This window comes from Oncorhynchus gorbuscha, linkage group LG03 (genome assembly GCF_021184085.1).
Source record: "Oncorhynchus gorbuscha isolate QuinsamMale2020 ecotype Even-year linkage group LG03, OgorEven_v1.0, whole genome shotgun sequence".
Taxonomy (NCBI): domain Eukaryota; kingdom Metazoa; phylum Chordata; class Actinopteri; order Salmoniformes; family Salmonidae; genus Oncorhynchus; species Oncorhynchus gorbuscha.
The window spans coordinates 64,751,925-64,777,542 of NC_060175.1; the positions used below are offsets into that span (position 1 = coordinate 64,751,925).

The 25,618-nt window shown below is 45.9% G+C and overlaps 1 protein-coding gene across 1 annotated transcript in view; it reads left to right on the plus strand.

The window, feature by feature from the left end:
• Window positions 1-12,112: 12,112 nt before the first annotated feature.
• Window positions 12,113-25,618, plus strand: part of LOC124031705 (bone morphogenetic protein 7-like) — a 61,954-nt gene continuing 48,448 nt past the window's right edge. The window contains exon 1 of the mRNA XM_046343289.1: window positions 12,113-12,857. Coding sequence (XP_046199245.1) covers window positions 12,458-12,857 — 400 coding nt within the window. The 5' untranslated portion in view covers window positions 12,113-12,457. The remainder of the gene's footprint in view (window positions 12,858-25,618) is intronic.

The window sequence follows — 25,618 nt, forward strand, 5'->3', positions numbered from 1 at the left end:
GTGATTAGAATCGTTGTCCTGTTGGAAGGTGAATCTTCGCCCTAGTCTGAGATCCTAAGCGCTCTGGAGGAGGTTTTCATCAATGATCTCTCTGTACTTTGTTCCGTTCATCTTTCCCTCAATCCTGACTAGTCTCCCAGACCCTGCCCCTGAAAATCATCCCCTCAGCATAATGCTGCCACCACCATGCTTCACCGTAGGGATGGTGCCAGGTTTCATCCAGATGTGATGCTTGGCTTTCGGGCCAAATAGCTCAATCTTGGTTTCATCAGACCAGAGAATCTTGTTTCTCATTGTCTGAGAGTCTTTAGGTTCCTTTTGGCAAACTCCAAGCGGGCTGTCCTGTGCCTTTTACTGAGAAATTGTATTTATTTGAATTATTTCACCTTTATTTAACCAGGTAGGCAAGTTGAGAACAAGTTCTCATTTACAATTGCGACCTGCCCAAGATAAAGCAAAGCAGTTTGACACATACAACGACACAGAGTTACACATGGAGTAAAACAAACATACAGTCAATGGCTTCCGTCTGGCCACTCTACCAGAAACACCTGATTGCTGGAGTGCTGCAGAGATGATTTACCTTCTGGAAGGTTCTCCCATCTCCACAGAGGAACTCTGGAGCTCGGTCAGAGTGACCAATGAGTTCTTGGACACCTCTCTGACCAAGGCCCTTCTCATCCGATTGCTCAGTTTGGCTGGGTGGCCAGCTCTAGGAAGAGTCTCTTGGTGGTTCCAAACTTCTTCCATTTAAGAATGATGGAGTCCACTGTGTTCTTGGGGACCTTCAATGCTGCAGAAATGTTTTGGTACCCGTCCCCAGGTCTGTGCCTCAACACAATCCTGTCTCGTAGCTCTACGTCTTGTTTTTAGCTCTGACATGCGTTGTCAACTGTGGGACCTTATATACCGTAGATAGGTATGTTCCTTTCCAAATGATGTCCCAATCAATTGATTTTTACCACAGGTGGACTCCAATCAATTTGGAAAAACATCTGAAGGATGATCAATGGAAACAGGATGCACCTGATCTCAATTTCATGTCTCTTAGCAAAGGGTCTGAATAGTTTCTTATTTGTTATAAATGTGCAAAAATGTCTAAAAACCTATTTCCGCTTTGTCATTATGGATGGAGTTTTGTGTGTTGATTGATGAGGAAGAAAAAAGATTTAATACATTTTAGAATAAAGTTGTAACGTGACAAAAATGTGGAAAAAGTAAAGGGGGTCTGAATACTTCCCGAATGCACTGTATGGATAAGAAAAAGGCCCAAAAGGCTTTACATTATAGTAACAAATTGAGTAGCTTACCTTACATTGACCAACTTTGATTGGTTGGGTAGGAACAAATCATCTTTAGACAGACTGATCATTATCTCTAGAATCGCCTTTTCAATGCAGGTTTACAAGTTCCTGGCTGAGAATCAAAATAGAGGAAATAAACCTTGGTGGTAGGTCTAGCCTATAGTCTTAACGAAAGTACACCAGTTATTCATGGGAAAATCTGTGGACCACAAATTCAAACTGATTCAAACAATCCTGTCATTTTTATTCACAAGCGTATGTCGACACATAAAATGTCTCCTCTTTAAACTCTGTTGAGCCAATATGCCAATAGACCTAGGAAGTAAAAACTGCACGAATTAACTGAAGGTATAAACTGAAGGTAGAAGTGTTTATTAGTTTACTCCAACTGGGGGAAGGGTGGTAAGGTTTGAAGGGGAATAATAAAGGTACATTCTTTAAAAAGTATGTATATCCATATAGGTATGTGTATGTATACATTGGGGCAAAAAAGTATTTGGTCAGCCACCAATTGTGCAAGTTCTCCCACTTAAAAAGATGAGAGAGGCCTGTAATTTTCATCATAGGTACATTTCAACTATGACAGACAAAATGAGAAAAACAATTCTGGCTCTCACAGACCTGTAACATCTTCTTTAAGAGGCTCCTCTGTCCTCCACTCGTTACCTGTATTAATGGCACCTGTTTGAACTTGTTATCAGTATAAAAGACACCTGTCCACAACCTCAAACAGGCACACTCCAAACTCCACTATGGCCAAGACCAAAGAGCTGTCAAAGGACACCAGAAACAACATTGTAGACCTGCACCAGGCTGGGAAGACTGAATCTGCAATAGGTAAGCAGCTTGGTTTGAAGAAATCAACTGTGGGAGCAATTATTAGGAAATGGAAGACATACAAGACCACTGATAATCTCCCTCGATCTGGGGCTCCACGCAAGATCTCACCCTGTGGGGTCAGAATGATCACAAGAGCGGTGAGCAAAAATCCCAGAACCACACGGGGGGACCTAGTGAATGACCTACAGAGAGCTAGGACCAAAGTAACAAAGCGAACCATCAGTAACACACTACGCCGCCAGGGACTCAAATCCTGCAGTGCCAGACGTGTCCCCCTGCTTAAGCCAGTACATGTCCAGGCCCGTCTGAAGTTAGCTAGAGAGCATTTGGATGATCCAGAAGAAGATTGGCAGAATGTCATACGGTCAGATGAAACCAAAATATAACTTTTTGGTAAAAACTCAACTCGTGTTTGGAGGACAAAGAATGCTGAGTTGCATCCAAAGAACACCATACCTACTGTGAAGCATGGGGGTGGAAACATCATGCTTTGGGGCTGTTTTTCTGCAAAGGGACCAGGACGACTGATTCGTGTAAAGGAAAGAATGAATGGGGCCATGTATCGTGAGATTTTGAGTAAAAACCTCCTTCCCTCAGCAAGGGCATTGAAGATGAAACGTGGCTGGGTCTTTCAGCATGACAATGATCCCAAACACACCGCCCATGCAACGAAGGAGTGGCTTCGTAAGAAGCATTTCAAGGTCCTGGAGTGGCCTAGCCAGTCTCCAGATCACAACCCCATAGAAAATCTTTGGAGGGAGTTGAAAGTCCGTGTTGTCCAGCAACAGCCCCAAAACATCACTGCTCTAGAGGAGATCTGCATGGAGGAATGGGCCAAAACATCAGCAACAGTGTGTGAAAACCTTGTGAAGACTTACAGAAAACGTTTGACGTCCGTCATTGCCAACAAAGGGTATATAACAAAGTAGTGGGATAAATGTTTGTTATTGACCAAATATTTATTTTCCACCATAATTTGAAAATAAATTCATTAAAAACCCTACAATGTGATTTTCTGGATTTGTTTTCTCATTTTGTCTGTCATAGTTGATGTGTACCTATGTTGAAAATGACAGGCCTCTCTCATCTTTTTAAGTGGGAGAACTTGCACAATTGGTGGCTGACTAAATACTTTTTTGCCCCACTGTATGTGTATATGTATGCATGCGTGTATGTAGATGGATATATATATTTACCCCCCAAAATATATCGGGGATTGGAAATAATGCGTACAATTACATTGATGGAAGTAACAATCTTTCCCCAATATTAAGCTGATCCACCCCCTTTTTTTTAAACACACAAAAAACAACAACTGCAAGAACATTGTCTAGAATATTATGCCCATACCTAGCGTAGGCAAGCCTATCACATCTGCAAGGGTTATCTGTGTACCACATGCTTGACTTGGACTGAAATAGGACTGGTACTCATTGTGGTTGCTGGTACTGTTTACATTTGGATGCCGGAGCTCCACAATACTTTTCATACTTTTGAAACTAATAAGAGGAACAGGAGCTTAAATGGTAGAACATTTGAGGTGCGGTGTACTCAGCTCCAACAAGCTTCTGCCCTAGTCAAGCACTGATGTGTGGAAGGAAACATAGGCCTACCTGTTGACTTCCTCATGGCTCTGTTGAGTGTCCATGGTCGTATCTACATTGTCCAACAATACCACCCGGAACTTGTCAACTTCGAAAAAGTGTTTGGACATGTTTGGTTACATTCTTGTGGAGGAGGAATTAAATAAAACCTACACTGGAATGAAATGAATATGGACCCAGGGCCAGTGTGTGTGGACCAGTTAGCACCTCATAGCAACCTACTAAACCTTATTAGCATCTCCTGACACGGGCCTGCTGCAACTTGTCCAATATTCCTTCCTGTGTGTGTGCGTGTGTTCTTACAGAGTGTGGGTAGATACAAATCATTGGCTAATCTAGTCTGACTGAAATTGAGAAATTGAGGTCTTTGATTTTGGCATTTGCTCATTGAAAATTGTGCATGTGTTGTCCGTAATTTGTTTCTGGGTGCCTTATTTGTGTTAAGGCTGTGCACATAATTATCTTTAGCAGACACCCACACAGTCTAAACAGCTGTTTTTGTGTCTGTGAACATGTGTTGTCAGTGAAACACGAAGCGACAGTGGTGCTGTCCGACACATCAGGAAATGGCTGTAATTTTCTGTGAGATGCCATAACTGCTTCTCATTAGGAGTGTGTTACCCGGAATGTGTGTGTGTGTGTGTGTGTGTGTGTGTGTGTGTGTGTGTGTGTGTGTGTGTGTGTGTGTGTGTGTGTGTGTGTGTGTGTGTGTGTGTGTGTGTGTGTGTGTGTGTGTGTCACTCCATACTGTGCCATCGCTCCACCAGCTGCAGACTGCATGCACTCCACCCCAAGACCCTCCAAACATTTGTCGGTACCTCTGTGACCCCTACAGCGAAACCACCACTGAGCCTCAAATTCCTGCCTACCTCACAACACCACAGGGCTGAGTGGGGGAAGCTTTCATTTCTCACTAAAAAGAGAACCCCACACCCCACTCTCTATCTCTCTCTATATATATTTCTCTCCCCCCCTCTCTCTCCTTTCTCTCTCTCTATCTCTCTCTCTCTATTCCCCCCCCTCTCTCCTTTCTCTCTCTCTCTCTGAGGCCTGCTGTGAAGAAAAAAAAACTGTCGCTAAAATGAGTTAATATTTGCCTGGGGCCATTCCTTTCATCTGGCAATTAGAGGCATGAAATCCATGTCATTGTATTGTTATAACAGACAATCTCTTCTGAATTCTGGAAACGTTAGGTCATTTTGGAGTCTCCTCCTTAACAAATGACTTGCATGCATGTTCTGTGTGTTTGTAGGGGCACGGTGGTCTTGCAGAATGCTCAGGGCTTGTTTGGGAGTGTGTGGGAGCCAGGACTTGGAAGGAAAAAGGTCTCTGCCCCTGACCTGACCCTGAATATCTCCTAATGCGCTGCTTTAGCATAGGTCTCCCTTTCGCTCCTGAGTGGCTATGACAAGCTGCTTCCGCAGTAATGGCTCTTAATAGCTAAGTAATTGCTATCTCTAGGTGACGAGCAACAACTCCAACAACGCCCGCCATGAAAAAAACCTGCATAATCTGTGAAAGAAAGCCCACAAGATGTTGGGGTCCTCTTTCTTCCCCCTGGTTCAGAGAGGCAGGGATCCCCGCCGGTTCCTTTGGCCTGAGAAAGATTTGTGTCGAGTGTGAGGCCCTAACCTGAGGAGACAGAGGGCAGCGTCTCGGGATGAGTGTTTGTACTGGGTGAAGGGGGAAGCATGGGGGGGGTTGAGGGGGGTTGTAGGGTCAGAGGAAAGGGAGAAGAGGGAGGGAGGGAGGGGGCTGCACCCACTGCAGGTGAGGGGGATTAGCTGAAGCTTGAGGTCCAAACAAACTAAATACAGATCTGTCAGCCTAATCCTCACAAATAGAAAACAGAGCTGCCTCCTCGGACCCAACCACCACCCAACACCCCCACCCAAACTCCCCGTCCACCTCCCTCTCTAACCCCTCCTCCCCTGCTCCTCTAACCCTGTTTCTCACCAAATTTTTGCCCAGGCCAGTGAGGCCGTTCTGGCTGTGTTTCTGCTCCACTAAAAAAAGAAATGACTGATCGCTAATCACCCAGGGCTTCGATTGACTGCCCAACACAGGCTTACAGATTGATTAGAACAAGGGACCACTCACCACAGAGACAAGGGTCTAAATGGGGGACTCCGCTGAGCCGGAGGGGCCATTATTAACCCCTCGCATCCTGATATGAACACACTGATGAGTGTGAGGTAATGTGGGGAGAGAACAGAGTATCGTCAGGCTAATTCTCTGCGCTGATGACACAGAGTGACAGGGTAAGTGGATGTCTGGGTGATAATATCCTGCCTTGGATAAGCAATAACTCTCTGTGGTTGGTGCATTAGTGGTAAGGCTTAAATAAACGCTATCTGTGCCTGTCAGCAGTAGAAAACATAACTGATTAGGGTGTGAAGAGCTGCTGAGTGCTATGAATCAGAGCCAGACTACTGTGGTGTCCCTGCGTGGCCTGTATCCGTCTGCAGTCTGACAGGGTGAGAAGAGACACAGGACACAGGAGGAAAGTACTGTAGGTACTGAATGACAGTAGAAGAACTACAAGTGCAGTATATCTAATGAGCTGATCATCATCATCATCATCATCAGGAAATTAGCATGTGTCAATTGGAGACCTGTGAGTTTGTCTCAAGTCTCTCTTTTGTTACAGTAAAGCTAAGCACAGTTTTGGAAAAATCCACCTCGGGAATGGATAACACAAAGGGCATGGGTTTTAAGACGTTTTATTTTCTTCTCTCTCTCATGCCGGCCGTTTCACAGCTGTGTCTCATATGTTGTAGATGCCCCTGGAAGTGTCTGACACCAGAAGGGGAACACTTGCATTCCCTCAGCCCCACTGTGTGCACTGTGAAGCTTACGCAGTGGGGCTGTGCTGCGAATGTAGACAGGGGCGGACGGCCTGGGCCAAAACGAGTTGAGAAAAATGCACCCACCCCTCCCTCCCCCTGACTCCACACTGCTTCGTTTGAGGGTCAGTTTACCCCAAAAGCAGGTTTTACTGTACCCTCTACAGGGCAGCTCGTGTGGACCCCACCCCAATGCCCCCACATCTTCAAAAGAGTGCCGCTCGGCGCTCTCCGAGGTAACACTCAACATAAATATGAATCTTACCTTTGACCTCTCCTCTGTTAAAGATATTATATATATATATATATAGAGAGAGAGAGAGAGAGAGAGAGAGAGAGAGAGAGAGAGAGAGAGAGAGAGAGAGAGAGAGAGAGAGAGAGAGAGAGAGAGAGAGAGAGAGAGAGAGAGAGAGAGAGAGAGAGAGAGAGAGAGAGAGAGAGAGAGAGAGAGAGAGAGAGAGAGAGAGAGAGAGAGAGAGAGAGAGAGAGAGAGAGAGAGAGAAAAGGGGCACAGACTCCTCGCGGAATAAGAAGAAGAGAGGAAAAAGAGAGATCAGATGAGGGTGAGATTGTGTGTATGTGTGCGAAAGAGAGTGTTTGTGTGTGCGAGAAAGAGTGTGTGAGTGTTCCAGTGGTGTTTCACAGAGCTGCTGTGTGGTCTGTCTCTCAGAAGCTGCTGTCGTGCTCCAACCTGCAGGAAACAGGAGGTGTACGTTCGTGCAGGCAGGCATAGATCATAGTGAGAGTTGTTTTTTACAATGTGTGGATGTGTGTGTGAGGCTGTGCGTGTGTGTGTTTGGTAAATTATCTGTCCTTGAGTGCAAGGTCTTGAGTGCAAGGTCTTGAGTGAGAGCTCTCTTATCCTAATACGGATTAATACTAGTCTGTTAAAACAAAGATAGTTTAGACAAAATTACTATAAACACTTTGAAAGACAAACTTCCTCACTTTAATTGCATCAGAACATATACAGTGCATTCAGAAAGTATTCAGACCCCTTGACTTTTTCCACATTTTGTTACATTACAGCCTTATTCTAAAATGGTTTATATATTTTTTTTCCCTCATCAATCTACAACCCCATAATGACAAAGCAAAAACAGGTTTTTAGAAGATTTTGCAATTTAAAATAATATAAATATATAATGAAATATCACATTTACATAACCATTCAGACCCTTTACTCAGTACTTTGTTGAAGCACCTTTGGCAGCGATTAGACCCTAGAGCCTTCGTGGGTGTGACGCTTCAAGCTTGGCACACCTGTATTTGGGGATTTTCTCCCACTCTTCTCTGCAGATCCTCTCAAGCTCTGTCAGCTTGGATGGGCAGCGTCTCTGAACAGCTAATTTCATGTCTCTCCAGAGATATTCGATCAGGTTCAAGTCCGGGCTCTGGCTGGGCCCCTCAAGAACATTCAGATACTTGTCCTGGAGCCACTCCTGCGTTGTCTTGGCTGTGTGCTTAGGGTCGTTGTCCTGTTGGAATGTGAACCTTCTCCCCAGTGGACCTTAGCACTCTGGAGCATGTTTTCATCAAGGATCTCTTTGCTCTGTTCATCTTTCCCTCGATCCTGGCTAGTCTCCCAGTCCCTCCCGCTGAAAAACATCCCTTCGGCATGATGCTGCCACCACCATGCTTCATCGTAGGGATGGTGCCAGGTTTCCTCCAGACGTGACGCTTGACATTCAGGCCAAAGAGTTCAATCTTGGTTTCATCAGACCAGAGAATCTTGTTTCTCATTGTCTGGGAGTCCTTTAGGTGCCTTTTGGAAAAACTCAAAGCGGGCTGTCTTGTGCCTTTTACTGAGAAGTTGCTTCCAAAAAGGCCTGATTGGTGGAGTGCTGCAGAGATGGTTGTCCTTCTGAAACGTTCTCCCATCTCCACAGAGGTATACTGGAGCTCTCTCAGTGACCATCGGGTCGTTGGTCACTTTACAGACCAAGGCCCTTCTCCCCCAATTGCGCAGTTTGACCGGGTGGCCAGCTCTAGGTGTCACGCCCTGACCTTAGAGAGCCGTTTTATCTCTCTATTTGGTTAGGTCAGGGTGTGATGTGGGGTGGGCATTCTATTTTTTGTTTTTGTATGTTTCTTTATTTCTATGTTTTGGACGGATATGGTTCTCTATCAGGGACAACTGTCTATCGTTGTCTCTGATTGGGAATCATACTTAGGTAGCCCTATTTCCCTCCTTTCAGTGTGAGTAGTTAACTTTGTTTGTGGCACTTAGCCCTGTAAGCTTCATGGTTGTTTCTTTCCTTGGATGTTTTGTTGGTGACATTTTAAAAATAAAGAAAATGTACGCTCACCACGCTCACCACGCTCACCACGCTGCACTTTGGTCCCCTTCTTTTGACGCCTGTGACACTAGGAAGAGTCTTGGTGGTTCCAAACTTCTTCCATTTAAGAATGATGGAGGCCACTGTGTTCTTGGGGACCTTCAATGCTGCAGAAATGTTTTGGTACCCTTCCCCAGATCTGTGCCTCAACACAATAATGTCTTGGTTTTTGCTCTGACATGCACTGTCAACTGTGGGACCTTATATAGACAGGTGTGTGCCTGAATTTACCACAAGTGGACTCCAATCAAGTTGTAGGAACATCTCAAGGATGATCAATTGAAATAGGATTCACCTGAGATCAATTTTGTGTCTCATAGCGAAGGGTCTGAATACTTATGCAGGTATTTCTGTTTAGAAAACTGTCTATCTTTATCTTTGTCATTATGGGGTGTTGTGTGTTGATTGATGAGGAAAAACATACATTGAATCAATTTTAGTACAAGGCTGTAACATAACAAAATGTGGAAAAAGTCAAGGGGTCTGAATACTTTCACAATGCACAGTAAAGGGCTTGCAGGTGCGGCACATTATAAATATACATGTTTATTGTATTAATAAATGTATTAAATGTATTAATCAATTTACGCCACTGATTGGTCTACTCGACCAGGGCCCCCTGTGTGTGTGTCTTCTCCCAATAATGGCCTTCACACAGCTGCACTGACTGACTGCATGGTAGGATAGCGGAAGGAGGATGACTTTGAGGCCCAGAAGGATAGGAGTAGTTGTCTATGTTTATGTGTGGGTGTGGGGCGTGTGCGTGTGTTGTGTGTTGGTGTGTGTCTGTGTACACATGGTGTGTGTACATGTGTGTGACAATGTGTGGTTTTGTATGTGTATTACTTATACATAATGCGTGTGTATGTGACAGTGAAAGGGCGGAGAGCTGAAAACCTTTTTGTTCTGCTTTAGTTCCCCTGGTCAAAGGCCCCTCAGTGCAGCTCACCCAGCCTGGCCTCAGTCTGTGCCCCCTGTTTACTGTGACTGTCACCAGAGCTATGGAGGCCCAAACAAAGGGGGGTCTGTTCCTATTATCCTGCCCCAGAGTGGCAGCCCCTCTCTGGGTACTGACTGAGGCCAGGGCTCAGTGGCTGGAGGGCTGAGGGGCTATGGACCGAGGGGGCCCCAGCTTGCAGTATAAAGTGAGAGATTATGGTTCGAACTGAAAACAAGTCCCTTTCATGTTCTCTGTCGGAAACCGCCGTAATGTAAACACCTGCGGCCATTAGCTGATTCTATCTGAGGGACCGGATAGCAGTGTTTATACGTTACAGGCTACCGCTGAAAGGCCATTCAATAGGAATAGAGTGACTTGCGGATACACACAAGGAATGAGTTCTGGCAGGCATGGAGCGAGCGCAGGGCAGGTTCTCAGACAAACCACGTTGCATTGTCATTGGAAAAAGGGGAGTGGGGCTGTTATGAAATGGAGAACAAGCACATTTTAATGGGCAGGGAGGTGGGCTCGGCCTATAACTACCTCTAGCCATGCTCTCTCCCTTTTCTCCCTCTCTTTCCTACCGGCAATTACAGCGTTGACCAGGGGACTGTCGGCCCCGTTCTACCTCGCTGTGCCATTGAAGTCTAATTTGACTCTAATAAAATTACCTGGCAAGCTGTGGCCCTAAAACATCTCAACCTTACAGAGCCATTAAAATGAGTCTCTCTGTGAAGCTAAAAGTTTACCGTTCCACTGTGAGGAGGAGCCCTTTCAACATGAAGTGGTCATTAATGGTGGAAGGGCCATCTGAAAGCCCCTCTCCCAGTCAAGGCATGAGTGGAGTGCACGAGAGGGTCAGGAACGTTCCATTAAAGTGTGGTGTTTAAGAGGTGCTGTGGCCAGGGGGGCACATGGAAGGGGTGAAACAGCTGCCAAACATCTGCACCCCGTCCCCTTCAACCCTGTGTCTGAGCACCGCACAGCGCTGTCTGTCGTTACCTACTTCCTGCCTGCCTCTACACTGGCTACGGCAACAGGGAGCAGGGGGCACTCATAGCTAAACACTCAGAAGGCATGGGTATGTGTGTGACTGGGCAGGCAGACTGTAGGATATACATGTATTTCCCCTGCACCACTTGTCTCATCCTACCTCACAGAGGTTGTCTGACTGAATGTTTTGATAGTGAAGCTGTAATGTAATGTTCTGGTCCTGGTAGAGTGCACCTACAATATGAGCACATTGTATGGCAGACTCAGGCAACACAGAACACCTTTGCCAACATCGCCCACAGTTTCTCTAGGAGCAAATAATTACCCCTCCATAAAACAGAGACAATAGTATCAGGTGCTTGTCATAGATAATTGGTGGTATTAACGGGATACCTCAGGATTTTGGCAATGAAACCATTCATCTATTTCCCCAGAGTCAGATGAACTTGTGGATAACATTTACATGTCGCTGCATCCAGTATGAAGGAAGATTGAGGTAGTTTCGTGAGCCAATGCTAACTAGTTACCATCCTAACATGCTACCAGTTACCAAAGACTTCCAGTGATTGCGCTAACGCTAGTTAGCAAATGCGCTAACGCTAGTCAACTGCCTTCAAACTGCACGCAGAAATATAACAATGGTATCGACTAGTACTAGTTCATCTGACTCTGGGGAAGTAGAATAAGGGCTTCATTGTCAAAATCCTGAAATATCCTTTAAACCTTTCCCAGGGAACAAAAGAAAGAGAGCATGACATTGATGGAAGGTCTTTTTCAAAGCCATCAAGGTCTTTTGTCACACTGTGCTTCTGTTGTGAGGGTAAGTATGTCCCCATCCAATTATTTAACAAAAAACAAACACCTTGAGAGATCCCTTGTACCTTCACCCACCCCTTGCAAGCCAATGAGCACGCACGCACGCACACACACACACACACACACACACACACACACACACACACACACACACACACACACACACACACACACACACACACACACACACACACACACACACACACACACACACACACACACACACACACACACACACACACACACACACACACACACACACACACACACACACACACAGAGAGAGAGGGGGGAGGAGAGAGAGAGAGAGAGAGAGAGAGAGAGAGAGAGAGAGAGAGAGAGAGAGAGAGAGAGAGAGTGAAGGAACATTGTCTGGGCTAAAGCAATTAAAGCGCTCCCTCTCTCTGCTCCTCCCAGCGCATAAACCACCTCCTCAAAGTTTGCTCGCTGAGCTCGGCTCATCGCACTTGCTGCAACACGTCTTGTCAACCTCGCACTTTACGCGTGAACCAGGGAGACAGTGATAGTGAAAGGGGTCGGAGTAGCTGGATGTAAAGGGTACAGGATCGAAATTTAAAATTGTGCAGATCCGTGGATTTAAGGCAAGCCAATAAAAGTGGACGTTGCAGTGAAATTGATGTTGCAATCGGGAACTCTTCCCTCAACATGAGGGGCCGTCAATGATACGGGTATTGAACAAACCTGTTGCGAAGTTCAATGTCCTTGTTCTAAGTCTTGGGTGAGAGCACTCAGCGCAATTACGCACGGCATCATTATGGTTTTATTTTTGGATAGACGTGTCCCTGCTTTGTTCCTACTTTGGGGCTACTGCGTTTTTGCGGACACTGTCTTTTCGAACTTTACCCTGGACAACGAGGTCCACTCCAGTTTCATCCACCGGCGGCTGAAGAGCCAGGAGCGTCGGGAGATGCAGCGGGAAATCCTCTCGATCCTCGGGCTACCGCACCGGCCGCGACCGCATCTCCACGGGAAGCACAACGCGGCACCGATGTTCATGCTGGACCTGTACAATGCCATGTCCACGGAGGGGAAAGAGGATGGGTACTCCTACCCATACAAACCCATCTTCACCACCCAGGGGCCGCCGATAGCCACTCTTCAGGACAACAACTTCCTAAACGACGCAGACATGGTTATGAGCTTTGTCAATTTAGGTATGTCACCCCTTGTCATCTGTACTTTTCATGTTGTTCCCCTGCAGTATCAGATTTTCAGTCTTCATCTTAACCATCTTCAGTTTTGCACTTATTGGTGGCTATCTCCTTTCAAGATATCTTGAAAACAGATAAGCCATGCCTTGAAAATTATAAGTAACAAGTTGCTTATATCTTATTAAACATTCATCAACATGTAATAACATGAGTGAAACTTGAGATACACGACATGATCAAAAATAGATCCCATGGAAGATTTCATTAGAAAAATCATGGGCATTAATATGGAGTTGGTCCCCCCTTTGCTGTTTATAACAGGAAGGCTTTCCTCTAGATGTTGGAACATTGCTGTGGGGACTTACTTCCTTTCAGCCACAAGAGCATTCGTGAGGTCGGGCACTGATGTTGGAGAATTTGTCCTGGGTCACAGTCGGCGCTCCAAATGTGTTCGATGGGGTTGAGATCAGGGCTCTGTGCAGACCAGTCAAGTTCTTCCACACCAATCTCAACAAACCATTTCTGTATGGACCTCACTTTGTGCATGGGGGCATTGTCATGCTGAAACAGGAAAGGGCCTTCCCCAAACTGTTGCCACAAATTTGGAAGCACAGAATCGTCTAGAATGTCAGTATATGCTATAGAGTTAAGATTTCCCTTCACTGTAACTAAGGCGCCGAGCCTGAACCATGAAAACAGACCCAGAACATTATTCCTCCCCCACCAAACTTCACAGTTGGCACTATGCATTGGGGCAGGTAGTGTTCCTCTGACACCCGCCAAACCCATATTCGTCCTTCATACTGCCAGATGGTGAGGCGTGATTCATTCCTCCAGAGAACGCATTTTCACTGCTCCAGAATTGAATGGCGGTGAGCTTTACACCACTCCAGACTCTTGGCATTGCGCATGGTGATCTTAGGTTTGTGTGCGGCTGCTCGGCCATGGAAACCCATTTCATGAAGCTGCCGACTATCAGTTATCGTTCTGACGTTGCTTCCAGAGGCAGTTTGGAACTTGGTAGTGAGTGGTGATACCGAGGACAGACCATTTTTACAAACTATGCGCTTCATTACACTGTGAGTTTGTTTGCCCTACCAATTTGTGGCTGAGCCATTGTTGCTCCTAGACGTTTCCACTTCACAATAACAGCACGTACAGTTGACCGGGGCAGCTCTAACAGGGCAGAAATTTGACGAACTGATTTATTGGAATGGTGGCATCCTATGACGGTGCCATGTTGAATGTTACTGAGCTCTCCAGTAAGGCCTTCTACTGCCAATGTTTGTCTATAGAGATTGCATGGCTTTGTGCTCAATTTTATACACCTGTCAACAACGGGTGTGGCTGAAATAGTCAAATCCACTCATTTGAAGGGGTGTCCACATACTTTTGTATATATAGTGTATGTGCAAATCATTCAATTGTTGGTTGTATTGATTTACAGACCAAGTGACATTGTTTATGTTCCCAGGTCCATGTTTAGGTTATATCTAATTACTTAACACTGGCTCTTAAGACAGATTATTGGTCTAAAAAGTAAAAAATGTAATGCCTTTTCTATTTTTATTGAACCAACCATTCTGTTTCGCTTGCATATTGGACTTCACGGGTCTTTGTCCTGCAGAAACACTGCACGAGAAAAGCCATCAAATGTAGATACAAGTTGTAGAATAGGTAGTCCATCTTTACAGTGTGTTGCAATTGAGATAATGATCCAGTCGAGGAATCCATGAGCACCACATTCCAGTGTCTAGTCTCCATCTGTCTCAGTCAAACAGCTGTGTTAATGTTCAGGTGCTCAACCCTGCAGATGCTGTAACTTGCAGACACTTTGTCCACCGTTGTTATCCCGAGCATGAGCAAGTGTCAACCACAGGATCGGTTCAAAGTGAATCTCGTTCTCCTCGGGTTTTTGCATTTCCGACAAAATAAAATCAAAATAACATTCCTAAGGGTCCATATACTGCAGTCTGCATTCTAACATCAGAGTTGGGCAAGCACAGTTGTTTTTCTAACACATGCTGTGAATGAAAGACCTTACAGACAATGTGTCTGATAGCCCATGTATTTTCCCTCTAAGCATTTGCTAAATGTTTTCTCCCCACTGTTGGCTGTGGATTTAGTGTGTCCCAGGTTCCATAACCGCGTTCCTTATCTAATCAGTGAGTCTTAGTGAAATCCCCCTGAGACGCTGCTCCGTCTTCTGATTACCATTACTGTCAGCAGCAACAGCCAGCGAAGCTTCACTGCCTGCCCATCACCGTAACATTAGCAAAGCAACGCCAGGGGATTTATGGAAAGACAAACACACCATCATAACTCAAGGTGGCCAACAAATGATGCAATCACAGCAACTACATGAATGACCAAGGGTCAAGATGAGTATTTGCGATTCGTTTGAAGAGGAACGGGACACTGCTGCAGGGGGATCTGGCTCGAGAACTTCTATCGTGTACAACGTCGGCAGTTATAGAAAACCTCAAAGAGCGTGAAGAATCCTGGAGGGGCGGAGGGATGATTGTCGGAGTGTTTTGGCAACGGAGAGGGAGGGGACAGTGTTTCCTCTGCCACACTATGCCATTACAGAGGGAGCTGCTGTATTGACACAATTTTGGGCAGGCTGTGACACAGCTGGATGGGACCGCAAAGCCTCGCAAAGTCAAGGGCCTCTTTCTTTTCCTCGCATGTCTGAAACGGCACCATGTCCCCAATCCCTATATAGTGCATTACTTTTGACCAGGTCCTGAATAGGGCTCTAGAACCCTGGCCAAATCTAGTGCATTATGAAGGGAATAGACCTCAGCAGGGCAAAGGAGAGAGCCTGTGAGAGGCAGAGATTAGAGGAGAAACTGTTTCTGACTCTGATATGTACTGTATGGGGCCTTTGATTCGTTCTCAGTCTGTAATCCATAAGGCTGACATTAAATCCAAATCAAGGTGTTTCACATCAGCGAAAGAGCGACATGATTTGCGGCGAATGAATGAATCATTTCATAACTGGAAAAGCGTCTGCTAAATGGCATATATATATATATATATATATATATATATATATGTAATCAAGACCCTTTCTCGCTATAGGTTTCTATGCTTGTTCTCTGACTTGTGGCTTGTGAATGAAGCCCCGATAAAAGTCATGTTTGCCTTCTTGTCCAGTCATTTCCACTCAGCTCCCAGTGACTATGAGGGGTTGAGGCCTGGTGTTATGGTTACTGAGCTGCACAGTGACTCTTTCTCTGCCCCACAGGGTAGGTTTAGGTTCCCCTCATGTCACGTTGTGTTCCTCTTACCAAAATTCAAATGATCTGTGATGACCTTTTGCAAAGTATACCGTATCATTTGGATATGATGTCCCTGTTGGTCCTGTTGGTGAATGGGCTTCTTTGTCAGGGCTCTTCTTCCTGAGCCAGGCTTGATCCAAGCCCCCAGATCATAATGCGGATTAATACGCCTTTATATGAGAGAGAGAGAATACAAGAGAACAGATAGAGTTATAATCATAGACACTGACGGCTTTTTATTTCACTCATTCGTTGTGGGTTTTTCCATTTGAACCCCTCATAAGTCAGGTTCCATAAATGGCATCATGTTGGAGACGCCTCTGTTAGATTGACTTCCAACTGCCTCGGAAGTGGCTTGGGAAGCTTTTTTTATAAGTAAGCTAGGTGGCATTTTAGCTTTGAAAGATTATGACAACAGGGATTGTATCTCATTTCAATGGTAGTCCCATCAAAGGGCCAGTGAGGGAGAGAGAATGAGAGCAAAAGGAAAGAGTGAAATTAGGGGGAGGCATTGAAGAGGTTTGGTGGTTCCGCATGACCCTGATTCTTGACAGACATTCTCGTAAAGGAGAGTCTGTAAATGAGCATAGAGGATGGGAATAGTGCGAGGTTTAGACTCATGACATTGCCCTGCTTAAAGGCATTGCTACAGAGAGCTCTCTTTCAGTTCTAGTTGTTGCCTGTCAAAAGAGCTGGAACGGGCACAATCTGATTGTTTGAGCTTAAATAAAGCAAATGAAGTGATAATGGATTGGAACTGAGACTGAATCATTGATAAGTGCTGCTGAGTGCGTGAGTTGTGCACAGGGCAGCTGATTTGTGTTTGGAGTTATTGAATGGCTATAAAATACATTATATGATATGGTATGGTGATATTCAATGTATATCTGATTTGCTCTGGGGTCAGTTGATAGCTGATCATGTCAGTATACTGTATATTTAAGCTGTTCTCAGTCTTGCTTAAAGTGGATCTGTTGTCGGTGTGTATCTGAACTGCTCTGCGGCTGGTGGTTTCCAGTGCAGGCCCAGGGTGGGTGTGTTGCTTTGGGACAGACCCCAGGGCCAGGGACGTCCTCTCCTCTCCTCTGTCTGAGTCACTTCAGTTAAAAGGCCAGCTGTGTAAATGGCTTACGGCATACATGCAGAATGTACACAGCTACACGCAACATGGGTCGCCCTAGCCCAGGGTGTGTGCTGCTGAACATGCAAAGCTCAATGGCACGCTGACACGCTGACACGCTGACACGCTAACACGATGACACGCTGACACGCTGACACACTTCTGTGTGAAATTGGATGGCTTTTTTCTGTAGCGTTAGCTTGGGGTACGAAACAATTAACATGGGCAAGATTCTGTCATTCTCTCTCTCTTTCTCTCTTTCTCTCTTTCTCTCTCTCTCTCTCTCTCTCTCTCTCTCTCTCTCTCTCTCTCTCTCTCTCTCTCTCTCTCTCTCTCTCTCTCTCTCTCTCTCTCTCTCTCTTTCTATCTCGCCCAATGTGTAGTCCTTTTTGCTGGAGTGATTTATGTTTTGCCCACCCTTCCTTACCACTCCACACCGACTCATGTCAACACTTTCTCAGTTTCTCACACGCATGCACATACATAACCACACACATTTTGGGTAATATATTTGATGTGATCCCGGCGGTCCCCAGTGCATTAGCCCTCATCCACAGTGAATTAAGGCATTTCCCCTTAAACAAACCATCCAAAGCTCTTGGCGGCTTGGCTAGGCTGAGTTGGCCTGGCGAAGTCAAACACTTAGACACACACACACACACACGGATAACCCGCTTGGTCTCACGCACCACAGGGCAGCAGGATGACTTGCATGTCTACCATGTGCATCTCTCACATCATTAAACAGTGCCATCACCTGCATGGCCTGTTTTCCACAACTGGGTTTTATTGACTTACAGTAATGTGTTATAAGGTGTGTTAGTCATGGCTTCCTGCTCTGCTCCGTTGTCATGCAATCCTGCATGGATTACCCTAGCCTGGGGCGGTGAGGAAATGTGTATGTGTGTGTGTGTGTGCGTGCATGCGTATGCGTGCATGCATGCGTGTGTGTGTGTGTGTGTGCATGCTGCCTTCCTGGGTCGAGCGTGGGTGCATGTGTGTTTGTTAGTGTATCAATGTGTGGATAAAGACAAATGAAACCGTGCTTGGCTTTATATCATTTCAGTAACTAGAGCCACACTGATCGGTCCCTGGGTGTCTAATAGTCCTGCTGGAGGTCAGCTGCTCTGCAGGGCTGTTGTAAAATAAAATAAAGCATTGAGTTTGGCTCCAACGTGAACACACTTCCACGTGAGAATATGCCAGCTTTAGAATAAAAAATAAATAAAAAAAGGTGTACCGCTGCAGTCTGTTCAAATTGTCCAAATGTTCTGTTGCTGTTAATCAGAACCAGATGGAGTTGAAATAAAAAAGCAACAACAATCATTTGAGTCCTCTGGTTTCCTTGTTCTCCGCGGGCCCTAACGTCAGCCTGGGAACAATAGACCTGGGGCCAGTATGTACACAAAGCATTCCAATTTTACTTGCAGTATAAGTATATAGGTACACATTTGAGTAGTGTTTACACTGTAGATGCATTCAAATGACATCCTTTCTTAACCCATAATAACACGTGAAATCTGAAGCATTTGTAAACATTTAGATACAATTCTGAAGTTTTTGAAATAAAACTCCAGGGTTACATGCATAGAACACACATTAATGAGATAAAAACAACTTGTTTGTTGGATAGATTCATATTAGACCTGTGTGTGGGTGTGAGACTTGACGAGAGCAAACCATAGTTATCCAATTCGCTACCATAGTGACACCACAGGGCACCATCTGCCCCCTGCCACCCCCCCCTCACACCCACACCACCCCCTGGGTGGTGGCACAGAGTTGGCAGCCCATTGTCTAGGTTTTATGGTGAGTCAGGTAAAAGGTAGCCTCGCAAAGCGGCCTGTTCTCACAGGCTTCTGTATATAGAAACTCGCGAGATCAGGCGGCTTTGCGAGGCTAGGTAATAGGCGGGCCTGGAGGAAAAAAAACAGCCTCTAATTGGCCAATTTGTTTGGATTTATTAGAGGGTTTGGCATTGAGATGGCATTGTGTCACTCCACTGCTGTACACATACACAAACACACAACAAGTGCATGCTCGGAAACGTTCGTTGTCACGCCACAGTCATGTTGGAGTCATGGGATACATCTGATGTATTTTATACCTTAGCATCACATCACTGGTGTTGATGTACGTTACATTGTGCTTTAAATAATATGGAACGTAGTATGTGAATATGGTAGGTAAAATGTGGCAGTAGAGACAGCAGGTGGTAGGTGGGTGGAAATCATTTTTCTCAAGTAACAAAATGAAAAATAAAAAGGAAGAGAAATACAGATTTGGGGTCCATGGGGTGGGAGTGTTGGACAATTATGGGGTGCTGAAGTGATAATGTTGGAATAGGATGGATGTGGAATAGGATTGAAATGGCACACAGGCACACACACTCTCTCACCCAGCCCCCGCTCCTTCTCTCATTCCTGTGCTCAGTGGGCTGTCCCTGGGACTGAGATTAATACAGATGTTTCTCTCCATCTACAGGCCAAAGCAGCTGTGCACAGAAACTCTATCTCCTCAATGTCCAACAGACCCCGTCCCCACACCCCTGTATTCCCCCAGCTCTGTCGCTCTCACATCATCCCCATGCACCCAGTAGTGTAAAGTAATTAAGTAAAAATACATTAAAGTAATACTTCATTCTTTTTTTGGGGGTATCTGTACTTTACTATTTATATTTGACAACTTTTACTTTTACTTCACTACATTCCTAAAGAAAATAATGTACTTTTTACTCCATACATTTTCCCTGACACTCAAAAGTACTGTTACATTTTGAATGCTTAGCAGGACAGGACAAGGGTCCAATTCACACACTTATAAAGCAAACATCCCTGGTCATCCTGACTGCCTCTGATCTAGCAGAATCACTAAACACAAAAGCCTCATTTGTAAATTATGTTTAACTGTTGGACTGTGCCCCTGGTTATCCGTAAATAAATAAAAAAACAAGGAAATGGTATCGTCTGGTTTGCTTAATATAAGGAATTTGAAAGGATTTATACTTTTACTTTTGATACTTAGGTATATTTAAAACCCAATACTTTAACTCAAGTAGTATTTTAGTGGGTGACTTTGACTTTTACTTGAGTCATTTTCTATGGAGGTATCTTTACTTTTCAACCACTGCTTGCACCCCTGTATACCAAAACACACACAAGCATGCAAACGCACGCACACACTCGAACCAGAAGTATGGCAATAGCACCGTCCTCGATCGGCACGGCACCATAAAGGGTGATGCGGAAAGCCCAGTACATCAGTGAGGCCGAGACCCTGCCTCCAGGACCTCTATATATATACCAGGCGTTGTGAAAGGAAGACCAGGAAAATCATTAAAGATGCCAGCCACCCACGCCATAGAATGTTCTCTGCTTCCGCATGGTAACCGGTACCGGTGCATCAAGTCTGTCACCAACAGGCTCCTGAACAGCTCTTATAACCAAACCATACGACTGCAAAATAGCAAACTAAATAGCTAACAAAATGGCTACACGTTGACCCTTGTGTTTTATTTTTTACATTGTCTCCATGCACACTCACAGGGCCCTATACACTCGCGCGCACACACACTCCAACACACACGCCAACAGTCACTCCATAACTTGCTCACACACACATAACATGCACATACATTTATACTGGCTCTACAGACCCGCACACCCACTCACATACAATCCTCATATATCTGCTACTCTGTTTATCGTATACCCTGACGCCTAGTCACCTTATCCCTATACATATCTACCTATATCACTCCATTATCCTTGCACATTGTAAATACGGTACTGGAACTGACTGACTCTGTATATAAAGTCCGTCCGGAAAGTATTCAGGCCCCTGGACTTCACTCCATCTAAACAGGTCACGCCTTGGTCATTGTATTTTGTGTTTTCGTTATATTATTTGGTCAGGCCAGGGTGTGACATGGGTTTTTGTTATATTGTATTTTCGTATTGGGGTTTGTAGTATTTTGGGATCGCGGCTGATTAGGGGTGTTGTATAGGCTTGGCTGCCTGAGGCGGTTCTCAATCTGAGTCAGGTGAATCTCGTTGTCTCTGATTGGGAACCGTATTTAGGTAGCCTGGTTTCGCTGTGTATTTTGTGGGTGATTGTTCCTGTCTCTGTGTAGTTTCACCAGATAGGCTGTAATTAGGTTTCACGTTCCGTTTGTTGTTTTTGTATTTGTTTAGTTATTTCATGTATCGTCATTTCATTCATTAAAGAACATGAGTAACAACTACGCTGCATTTCGGTCCGACTCTCATTCTACAAACGAAGAACGCCGTTACAGAATCACCCACCACACTCGGACCGAGCAGCGAAGGGAGGACGTTATGGATAGCAGAGGCATGGAGTATACGACGTGGGAAGAAATAGACAGGTGGGCGGCCGACCCAGAGAGAGTGCAGGTGCCCGCCTGGGATTCACTGGAGCAATGCGAAGAGGGCCATAGGCGAATGGAGTCAAAAAGAAATACACGTCGGCGCAGAGCGAAAACCGAAAGTAACCCCCAAATATTTATTGGGGGAGGGCGCAGAGAGAGAGTGGCTGAGTCAGGGTTCAGACCTGAGCCAACTCTCCCTGTTAATCGTGAAGAGCAGTTGCAGTGGGAGAGGCTGCACCACTTGGAGAATTGGACATGGGAGGAGGAATTAGATGGGAAAGGACCCTGGGCTCAGCCTGGAGAATATCGCCGTCCCAAGGAAGAAATAGAGTCGAATAAAGCGGAGAGGCGCTGGTATGAGGAGGCAGCACGGCGACGCGGTTGGAAGCCCGAAAAGCAGCCCCAAAAAATTATTTGGGGGGGCTAAAAGGGAGTATGGCTATGCCAGGTAGGAGACCTGCGCAAACTCCCTGTGCTCACCGTTGGGCTAGAGAGACCGGGCAGGCACCGTGTTATGCTATGGAGCGCACAGTGTTTCTAGTGCGGGTGCATAGCCCGGTGCGGCACATACCAGCCCTTCCTATTTGCCGGGCTAGAGTGGGCATCGAGCCAGGTAAGCTTGGGCAGGCTCGGTGCTCAAGAGCTCCAGTGCGCCTGCACGGTCCGGTCTATCCAGAGCCACCTCCACACACCAGTCCTCCGGTAGCAGCCCCCTGCACCAGGCTTCTTGTGCGTGTCCTCAATCCTGTAGCACCAGTTCCAGCACCACGCACCAGGCCTTCAGTGCGCCTCGCCTGTTCAGCGCAGCCAGCTCTTTTCTCCTCTCCTGCGCTGCTGGAGTCTCCCGCCTGTTTAGCGCAGCCAGAGCCTTTCTCCTCTACTGCGCTGCCGTATTTGTTTAGTTATTTCATGTATCGTCATTTCATTCATTAAAGAACATGAGTAACAACTACGCTGCATTTCGGTCCGACTCTCATTCTACAAACGAAGAACGCCGTTACAGGTTTATAGACATTTTTGCAAATGTATTCCAAGTAAAAAAGTTAAATACCTTAAGACCGTTTGCTATGAGACTCGAAATTGAGCTCAGGTGCATCCTGTTTCTAATGATCATCCTTGAGATGTTTCTACAACTTGATTGGACTCCACCTGTGGTAAATTCAATTGATTGGACATGATTTGTATGTCAGGTCCCACAGTTGACGGTGCATGTCAGCTCAAAAACCAAGCCATGAGGTTGAAGGAATTGTCCGTAGAGCTCCGAGACAGTATTGTGTTGATGCACAGATTTATGGAAGGGTACCAAAACATTTCACACAGGAAGCGGCGCAGGTCCTAATCCAGGCACTTGTCATCTCCCGTCTGGATTACTGCAACTCGCTGTTGGCTGGGCTCCCTGCCTGTGCCATTAAACCCCTTCAACTCATCCAGAACGCCGCAGCCCGTCTGGTGTTTAACCTTCCCAAGTTCTCTCACGTCACCCCGCTCCTCCGTTCTCTCCACTGGCTTCCAGTTGAAGCTCGCATCCGCTACAAGACCATGGTGCTTGCCTACGGAGCTGTGAGGGGAACGGCACCTCAGTACCTCCAGGCTCTGATCAGGCCCTACACCCAAACAAGGGCACTGCGTTCATCCACCTCTGGCCTGCTCGCCTCCCTACCACTGAGGAAGTACAGTTCCCGCTCAGCCCAGTCAAAACTGTTCGCTGCTCTGGCCCCCCAATGGTGGAACAAACTCCCTCACGACGCCAGGACAGCGGAGTCAATCACCACCTTCCGGGGACACCTGAAACCCCACCTCTTTAAGGAATACCTAGGATAGGATAAGTAATCCCTCTCACCCCCCTTTAAGATTTAGATGCACTATTGTAAAGTGACTGTTCCACTGGATGTCATAAGGTGAATGCACCAATTTGTAAGTCGCTCTGGATAAGAGCGTCTGCTAAATGACTTAAATGTTAATGTAATGTATGTAAATGTATTTCTGCAGCATTGAAGGTCCCGAAGAACACAGTGGCCTCCATCATTCTTAAATGATGATTCTCTGGTCTGATGAAACCAAGATTGAACTCTTTGTCCCGAATGCCAAGTGTCACGTCTGGAGGAAAACTTGCACCATCCCTACGATGAATCATGGTGGTGGCAGCATCATGCTGTGGGGGTGTTTTTCAGCGGCAGGAACTGGGAGACTAGTCAGGGTTAAGGGAAAGATGAACTGAGCAAAGTACAGAGAGATCCTTGATAAAAATCTATTTCGGAGCGCTCAAGACCTCAGACTGGGGCGAAGGTTCTCCTTCCAACAGGACCACGACCCTAAGCACACAACCAAGACAACGCAGGAGTGGCTTCAGGACAAGTCTCTGAATGTCCTTGAGTGGTCCAGCCAGAGCCTGGACTTGAACCCGATCGAACGTCTCTAGAGAGACATGAAAATAGCTGTGCAGTGACGCTCCCCATCCAACCTGACAGTGCTTGAGAGGATCTGCAGAGAAGAGTGGGAGAAACTCCCCAAAATACAGGTGTGCCGAGCTTGTAGCATGATACCCAAAAAGACTCAAGGCTCTAATCGCAGCCAAAGGTGCATCAACAAAGTACTGAGTAAAGGGTCTGAGTGCTGTAAATTTGATATTTCAGTTTTTTTTTAAATGTTTTTTTTTGCAAAAATGTATAAAAATGTATTTTGCTTTGTCATTATGGGGTATTGTGTGTAGATTGAGGAGGGATATTTAAAATTTAGATTAATTTTAGAATAAGGCAAAAAAAAAACGGATCAAAGGGTCTGAAAAAGTCAAAGGGTCTGAATACACTGTCGTTTGCTTACTTACGGTTGTCTTCTTCTCATTTCTACTTCTCATGAGTTTTTGTCCTCCCTCATGTGATTTGTAGTATTACATTGTTATCCGCGACGTCATTGTTGGGATCAGAGCTCGCAAGAAAGGCATTTCACTCTACTTGTGACATAAAAAAACGTGAAACTACAAACCGACCAGAATACACAGACCTCCTCCAAACTTCAGTCATAGCTTACTCCCAACAGTGTTCTCTACTGTTCTGTCTTCAACCCCCAACTCTGCCCCCTTACCTCTAGGGGTTCAACCCTTCCCAACCGCCAGACAGAACATGTCAACACTTCCTCACTTTCTCACATGCATGCACGTACATAAGCACAGACACACACACGCACGCACGCACGCACGCACGCACGCACGCACGCACGCACGCACGCACGCACGCACGCACGCACACACACACACACACACACACACACACACACACACACACACACACACACACACACACACACACACACACACATTTGTGTCAGAGTGCATATTTGAGGTCCTCTGTGGACAGGAAATAATTAACCGAGAGTCAAAAGAAAATAAGAGCTGGTTCAGGTAGCTACTGTTGCCTTCAGGTGATTACAGTCATACCGTTGTTGCTGTCCTCTTTTCCACCCATCTGTTTTAATGCTTCATGCCGAGTAAAAGCACCTAAACATACCACAGGGAAGCAAAAATAATGCGTCCTCACAGTTTTCGCTCGGCTACCACACGACACATGGACTATTTTCTCAAGGTCCGTACCCTTTCTATTCCTAGAGACCTGGAATCCTATGTTCGTCTGTAGATCTACAAACAGACGGACGTCTGGACGTGCGCATCGTCTCCTCACTCTTGGACCTACCCAGACACTTGCTGTGAGTGGTGACGAAACAGTCTGCGGGTGGGGACTCGACACTGTGGCGAGTTGTCAAAAGGCCCAGATGTACGGAGCAGCGGGGGTTCTTGCTCGGCTGAAATGACGAACGGCGCACACTCTGGGCCAGGAATGTTGCGGCCAACAACACAAGGCTTTCTAAATCATGTCTCCCTCTTTCTCTCTCTCTCTCTCTCTCTCTCGCTGAGACTGAACATGGGTCATTTTCAGTGTAGGAGTATGCTGCTGACATAATTTACCCCTGAGGTTGCTCA